Here is a 7,606-nt window from a genome sequence, read left to right on the forward strand (position 1 = left end):
TTAGTAAAATGAAGCTGAGTGAGCAAACATGCACCGATGTGGCTTGTGCATACACATATTCAAACCTCTGTGTGTGCCGATTGTAGGAGCAGACAAGCCCTAAGACGAAATTCCCGTTCGCTCATGAGCTGGCAGGATGCTCCCTTCCTTGGCCACCGGCCAGGGTTTCTTCATCCACCTTCATCTTCAAATTTTTGGGCAATTCCCTTTGGCCCTGCAAGGAGTCTTTCCAGCCCGATGGAAGTGTGTTAAAATCCCTAGTTGGTGGGTTTCTCAACCGAATCAGCCCGCCCGCTTGGTTTCTGAGCGATAGCCGCTCGGCAGCGGTTGCGTAAGGCTGGTGCTGGCCACGCTTTCCCTTGCTTGGTGCGGGCTTTGGGCGCCTGCCCACTGCTGCGGCGTAGTTTTCACCCTCTGCCCTAATGCCCTCACCTCCAACCACCGAAATGCTGCCTTGCTTGGGGGATTTCATCTCCTTGGAGCAAAACGGTGGCTGCTGGGGATTGCTCGGGAGTGTTGGCTGCGGGAATAGCTGCTGGGTTTTCCTTCCTGGGGACCAGATGTGCCGGTCGGGGCTGCTGTTTTGGCACACTCTGCTGCCTGCGTTTTGCTCTCGAGAGGTAGTAAAGGGACTGCTGAGCAGGGTAAGCCCTGGACTCTCGGTTTCACAAACCCCAAACCAGCTGAAATAGCTGGTTGTGTCGCAAGAAGCAGAAACTTGCTTTGCTCTTCGATACTCCCCGCACAGGCAACTTTTTTCGGAGTGAGTAACTTGATCTTTTTTACAGCGAGCGGGGCAGGAGATGAGCTCCTCCTGTCTGCCAAGTTACAGTAAAACTTCAGGACCAGTTTATTTGTCTTTCTGGGTTTCTTTTATGATTATTTTTTTATTTAGTCCTTAAAGTGTCGCAAGCAACTTCCCGGTGCTGGTCGTTGGGTGGAGGGTGCAGCTGACCTTCAGGAAGGGCGGTGGGGCTGTGGAGCCCATCCCCGACCTGTGCCAAGGCATCGCCATGGAGCCAGTTGCCATTTCTACCAAATTCTGCTGATTTTGCTTGGAAAAGGTTCACAGAGTATCAGTTTAGCACTGTTGGTCCTTGCTCACTTACAGCTCTCTCTCCTAACTACCAGGGTCAAGTGCCCTGCGTTTGTTTAGCTGACTTTTGTTTTATTTTTATTACTATTATTTATTTTTTTAGGTTTATCACTGCCTCCCTGCAGGGCTGGCAGTGAGGCATCGCTGTACACAACCCGAGATGTTGACTGTCTCGAGCTGTCACCCTGTTTCAGGACGCAAATGCCTGTTGATCCACCAACTTTCTGCTGGCGCATTGACTCGCTGAGTGAATTTGGATCCCAAATGTCCCGCAGTATTCCCTGCCAAATCCTTGTGTACATGTACAGGAAGCTGGGGGCACCCTAGAAGCTATTTACTATGCAAATTCCCCATCAGTTATCTCTTGCACCATGCGGTTGTTTAAGGGGGTGGTGGAGACACGGCATGGATGCAATCGTTGAGATGGAATCAAGCTGGCTGGTTGTAAGATGGGTCATTCCCGGCTCAGTTGCGGGGTGCTGCTGGTTCGAGGGTTTGTTTGCAGCCGAGCATGAAAGTTCCCTTGTCTGAGCCCTTTCCCCAGTGTGGGGAGGTGAAAATGGGAGCATTCCCCAGCCTGATCTGCTTTCCTGGTACCATAAAACCTCCGCGTGTCGCTATAGGTGAAGGTGGCTGGGAAACGCCTTTGCAGTGCAGGGTGTGGATGCTGAGCTGGGGATGCTCTTTAGGGTCTTGGCTGCCCTGTCCCGCTTGACCCTTTTGGCTTCAGTGTCAAGAGCTGCTCCCGCACTGAGCGCGGAGAGCAGCACCGAAACTATCTGAAACCAAATCTGCTCTTCAGTGTTGCCTTGCACAGATTCCTTTTTTCTGTGTTTTTTGTTGCTATACGCTTTCTTTGGTATTGGAGTAATGAACTGGAATGCAGTGGCTGAGCAGAGCTCGCTGCGTTCCTCTGTTGATTTTGCCACTGAGATGGGGTGTATCAGCAGAAAGGTCTGGTTCTGCGTGCTGCTGGGCAGTCCTCAGGATGAGGAACCAAACCACTGGACACCCCTTTTTGTTGAAGATGACGGTCGTGGTTTAACTCCGGCTAGCAAAATACCACGAAGCCGCTCTCTCTACTGCTCCTGACCTTCTCTTTCAGAGATCTGAGCAGTGCCAGCCATAAAACCTGAGCAGCTGGATTTTTTTAGGGACCATAAGCCAACCTGAATAAATAGTGGATGCTCAACACTGCTTAGCCTTCCCACACTGGGACTTGCTGTCATCCCTAAGCTTGGAAGTGCATGTGCAGCTTCGGAGCTGAGATGTTTAAATGCACCAGTGCTGCTTTGCTTGGGGTGGAAAAAAACCCAACAAACCCAGTGCTGTTATGGTAGCGCAGGTCCCACTGGCTTTAGTTACCTGGGTGACTGCTGGAAAGATGCTGGAGATGGGAAGGAAAGGAGGAGCAGGAGGGGACCTGTGGCACGGGCTTGTAGCAGGGTTGTCGGTGGGTTTCCTGAGGTCTGGCTTGATGCAGAGGGAGAAATCCGGATCCGAGCTCGTGGCATGCAGCTCATCCCTGATGAGGCAGGAGAGCCGCTGCCTGTCCTGCGTCTCCCGACACGTTGTCTGGCTTGGCACCAGCACAGGGAGGAGGATGAGTAGCACAAGTGACCCCCCCCACGCAACCCTGGGAGGCTGGATCCTGCTGTGTCTGGTTTGCTAATTCGGGGTTGCGTCACGAAGATTACGGGCGGCAGGTTTCCTTAGCGCCAGCTAAGCGCTTCGTTAAATCATGTCTTAAGGGAAGGGAAAAATAAAATGCATCCTGTGAACCTTTGCCGCCTGCCAGGGCAGCCCCGCTTTTTTGTTTTAATTTGCCGTGCTGTAATTAGCCCGGCCGCTGCAGGATCCTTGTCAGCTCCTGCGGGCTTGCCTGCTTCTGCCTGGTCTGTAATTGCTGCTTCAGGAGGGGGGGGAAAAAAAAAGAAATAATAAAAAATTACAAATGGATGTGTTTTGTACAAATCCAGAGCTGTAAATTATTTAGCAGGTGAAGCAGAAATGTGCTGTGTCTTTCCAGGAAGCAAGAGACTGCACCAAAAATGACGCGGCGTGGCTCGCAGCTCTGCCGTGATGTACCTTCTGCAGAGTCATGTTGGGAGGCTTTTTTTTTTTTTTCTTTCCCCCTCCTTCTGAATATATTCTTGCTGGCTGATAGCCCAGAATAGGTAGCAGAGCAGAAACGAGGGCTTGTATAACACAGCCAAGTGGTTTATGTGCCTGGCTGTGCCGTTGAAAAGCATTAGGGTCTGTGGTCTTTTTACCTTCAGTGTAGGAAAGCACCTTTGGAAATCCAAGGGAACGTTGGCTTGTTCCTCTCTCCCTCCTAACTTGGCCTGCAGCTGTTGAAAATGTTTTTTTCCGTTGCTTTGCATACTGTAGAAGGTTGTGTCAGCCTTTCTTTTGCTATACCTATTGTTCTTGATGTCTCACCTCTGCTGGCATAACCGATGTGAAATCCGTGGACCAGAGGTCTTCTGGAGGGAGTGGAGGTCCTGTTCAGTATATGGGGCTTCTTTTGGGGGTGGATCAGCTTCGATGCAAAGGAATTGAGGGAATAAAGCCCTGGGACTGGAAATAGGTAAACAGGTATGTAGTCACCATCTAGCCAAGCCCAGCGTGGTGCAGCTTAGTGGCTAAAAACTGGAGACCTTTTACCTGTGTCTGATGTAATGAGGAACTGAGTTACAGCAGAGCTCCTCCAAGAGCACAAAAATAGCAGTGGGTTTTCTCTCCTTTTGCCAGCGCATCCGCTTCACAGAGCCTTCAGATGTGGTTGGAGGCTCGAAGAACATCCCTTGCAGTTTCACCAAACCCTGGCCGTCATAAAAATTCGGGGAAGGGCAGAGGGGCTGAGAAATAGTCCAGTAACAGCTGCTAGCCCAGATTTCATCCTGGTTTGTGTTACTTAGAAAGGTAGCTATTTGAACAAGTGCAGACTAATGAAGGAGGAAGGTTTTACAGGCCAGAGCTGTCAGCTGCGTGTGTTTTTTGTCTTCTCAGCAAGTGCTGGAGCCTCTCAGCCTTGAAATGCAAAGCTGGTCTGAATTCTCCTGGGGTGGCCAGGTAGCACGTACTGCTGAAACACAATTAGCAGTATTTACCGCCCTGGCCGGGTTGCAGTGTAAATGATGCTCAGTCTCGGCGAGCAGCATGGTGTCAGATGTAAGGAGTTAGAGCCGTAGCTGGTGGTGACCAGAGAGCATGCTGCTGTCTGCACCGGTCCTCTTCCACCCTGACCTCGCTGAGCTCCTTCCCCCGCGTGTAGGAACATCTCTGTGGGCCCACGGCTCTGGGATGTGCTTTGCCATCCTGCAAGGGATCGCTGGCAGAGCGGGCTCCGGTTGTGCGCTGTTGTTGACTAATCCCTCCTGTCTGTCTTCCAGCTGCTCGTGCTCCTTGGCACCACTGATGGTCAGTCGAAGCTGACCTCTGAGCAGAATGCCATCAGCCTCTCCCCTGGCAAGTACCGCCACTTCGACCGTGCCACCAACAAAGAGCTGATCTGTGACAAATGTCCGGCAGGAACCTACGTGTCTAAACACTGTACGAAGAGTACCTTAAGAGAGTGCAGCACTTGTCCAGATGGGACCTTTACTAAGCATGAGAACGGTATAGAGCGCTGCCACCCTTGCAGACAACCCTGTGAACTGCCAATGATTGAGAAAACTCATTGCACTGCCTTGACTGACCGCGAGTGCACTTGCCTGTCCGGTACGTTTCAGACGAACGATACCTGCGTCCCTTACACGGTGTGCCCGGTCGGCTGGGGCGTCCGCAAGAAAGGAACCGAGACGGAAGACGTTAGGTGCAAGCCGTGCCCTCGTGGTACCTTTTCTGATGTGCCTTCTAGTGTGATGAAGTGCAAAACATACACTGACTGCTTTGGGAAAAACATGGTGGTGATCAAGCCAGGGACGAAGGAGAGTGACAATGTCTGTGGTTCTCCAGCATCTCTTCCGAACACGTCTTTGACTTCGTCAAGCACCGAAGCAGGGGAAGAGCCCTATGAAGTTCCGCCAACCGCTCATCTTCCCAAAGGTAATGTTCACCATGGGTTTTTGGTCGTGAGGTTGCGTTCCTCCCGTGGTTGAGGCTGGCTTGAGGCTGTTCAGAGGCAGCCTGGTCTGAAGCGTGGGTGATGCTTTTGCTTCGTGGCCAGAAGGCAGCTCCAGAGCACATCAGGTTGCCCCTCAGTTGTGTTAAAACCACATTTAATAACATTTTCCCTGAGACTGCAGTTGTGATTGGACTCCTGGCTGTCCTGCTGTTTGGACTGAAAGGACATCACGTTCCCAGCCTCTTTTCCTGTCTGTGTGTTGTGCTGGCATGAGTCTGTGCATTTGTGGCAAACCTGAGCAGAGTGCGGTAGGAGAACCTTGGCAGGAGAGGAGCCTTGCTCCACCAGACTGCTTCCCTGATGGATTCACTGGTTCTGTGCCCATGCTTTCCCTGCTGCATTTTGCCCTGTAGTGAGCCAGTGTATTGGCTTCAATGGGATCCATTGCCAGAACAGCCCTCCAGGAGCTTAAGCTGTGCCGTAAATTTTTTCTTTAACCTCTAAGTTTTCCAGTAGTTTTCACTGGTGGGGAGAACCAGGTTAAACTCCTGATTCTCTCATTTAGTTGAAAATGGTATATCATTGCAGCCTTCGTGGAGATGCTTTAGCTTTGACTGGTTGCAGTGGTGTGTAGGATCCCATTTGAGGTACTGCTTAATGCTTTAAGGGAAGCAGCCTCCCTGCAGTGTCTCAGATGGGGCATTTTAATTAAAAAAATGCAACTTGTGATGCCTGAACACCCCAGTTTGTAAATAAAATATCAGGGAATTGTTGACAGTGGTAGACTCACGGTGCTTCTCCTTTGTTAGGTCTCAAAGCTTGATAGCGTGTTGGTGTGTCATTGGGAGAGGACAGGAGGGTGTTCCCTGCACTTTGAAATCAATTATAGGCAGTTGGGTAGAAGTTAGAGCATTTTTCCTGTTTGTATCCTGGTCAGAATGTTTTGGGTAACCAAGTCAGAAGTAAAATCAGGTTACAGGTGGTTGGTTACACCCACTCTCTGGCTCAACTGGGATGAGATACGATCTTCAAAAGCTGAGTGTCTAAAGTAAGCTCTAGTCTTTGCCACAAAAGCCCTTCCTCTTCTCACCAGGCTTTGGTCATGCAGCTGGCTGGGACCTGAGAGCTGTAAAGAGGCTCTTAGGGAGAGGTTGGGTTCCTCCTGTTGCTTTAGAAACCGTTTTGTAGTTGATGCATCCACAGCTGCTTGCAGTGCTGATAAGTTTGTGCTCCCTTAACAACACGGTAGAGAGATACGAAGCCTTCAAATTTTCACATTTCTAGCCCAAACACCACGTTTTTCACATTCAGAATGAAACCCATGTTCATAAACCTAAGAAACCTCAAAGTTGTAGGTTTTCTGAGAAGTACTAAACGTGGGACAAACACAGATTGACAACATGCCTTTAATCACTTGGGTTTTTTTTTAAAACAAACTACCGCTAGTTTTAACCAACAAGGGTCAATTTTATCTTGAACCTACCTCTGTAACCGTACCCATCTGCTCCCAGAGCCAAACCTCAGCTTCACCTCTTCCCTTTCTCGCTGCCTGGCGTTGGGTTTCTCTCTGCCGGCCAAGCAGATGCTCAGGCAGGTCTTAGACTGTGACACGATGCCATATCGTGTCTCGGGTGCTGTGACACTGAACTCTCCTTTCCTTTCACAGGTTTGAACTCTTCAGTTCCCAATTTTGTCCCCTCTCCCGCGCCACGCGCATCCAGTGGCACGGTGGAGCCAGCAGGCTATGACAACGAAACCTCGGCCAACGAGACGGACGGCCCCGGTGTGACTCTTGCGGGCTCCAGCACTGCTGGTCAGGCTCAGAGCTACCGGCACAAGCAGACCAGCCAAGCTCTGGAGAAGCAGCCGTCGCTGGAGATGGCAGGGGGCGAGAAGTCCAGCGTCCCATACAGGCCCCCCCGGCGAGGTCCCCAGAACGTCCACCAGCACTTTGACATCAACGAACACTTGCCATGGATGATCGTCCTCTTCCTGCTGCTGGTCCTAGTGGTTATCGTCGTCTGCAGCGTCAGGAAGAGCTCACGGACTCTGAAGAAGGGACCCAGGCAAGATCCCAGTGCCATTGTGGAAAAAGCTATTATGAAAAAGTCCACCACCCCCACGCAGAACAGGGAGAAGTGGATCTATTACTGCAACGGGCACGGTGAGCAGTAGCGACTGGCGGCTGGGAGCGGGGTAGGGTCCTCTGTGCTGTCCTTCGTGGTGCTGTGGAGGGGATGCCCCCATGTCCGGTGACTGGCTGATTTTCTGACTTGCTGGGTCTTGTAGCAAGGACAGAGCCCATATACTGTTTCCTCAGATGTTTCTTCATCCTCGGCTTCTCCCCATCCCTGCTCCTGAAGGAAGAGTTAATGTAGGGAATGTCACCTGCTTGCCTCAGCTCCACTCTTCCTTCCCACACATCCTTGGTTGGAGGATCT

The 7,606-nt window shown here is 51.2% G+C and overlaps 1 protein-coding gene across 1 annotated transcript in view; it reads left to right on the top strand.

Moving 5' to 3' along the window:
- The window catches only part of LOC104514830 (tumor necrosis factor receptor superfamily member 21-like), a gene marked incomplete at its 5' end in the record, with an annotated part of 7,870 nt that extends 530 nt beyond the window's left edge, over window positions 1-7,340 (top strand). The window contains 3 exons of the mRNA XM_010158610.1: window positions 1,112-1,137; window positions 4,492-5,146; window positions 6,832-7,340. Of these exons, the coding sequence (XP_010156912.1) occupies window positions 1,112-1,137; window positions 4,492-5,146; window positions 6,832-7,340 (1,190 nt within the window). The remainder of the gene's footprint in view (window positions 1-1,111; window positions 1,138-4,491; window positions 5,147-6,831) is intronic.
- Window positions 7,341-7,606: the final 266 nt, after the last annotated feature.

Source organism: Eurypyga helias, unplaced genomic scaffold (genome assembly GCF_000690775.1).
Source record: "Eurypyga helias isolate BGI_N326 unplaced genomic scaffold, ASM69077v1 scaffold42319, whole genome shotgun sequence".
NCBI lineage: Eukaryota > Metazoa > Chordata > Aves > Eurypygiformes > Eurypygidae > Eurypyga > Eurypyga helias.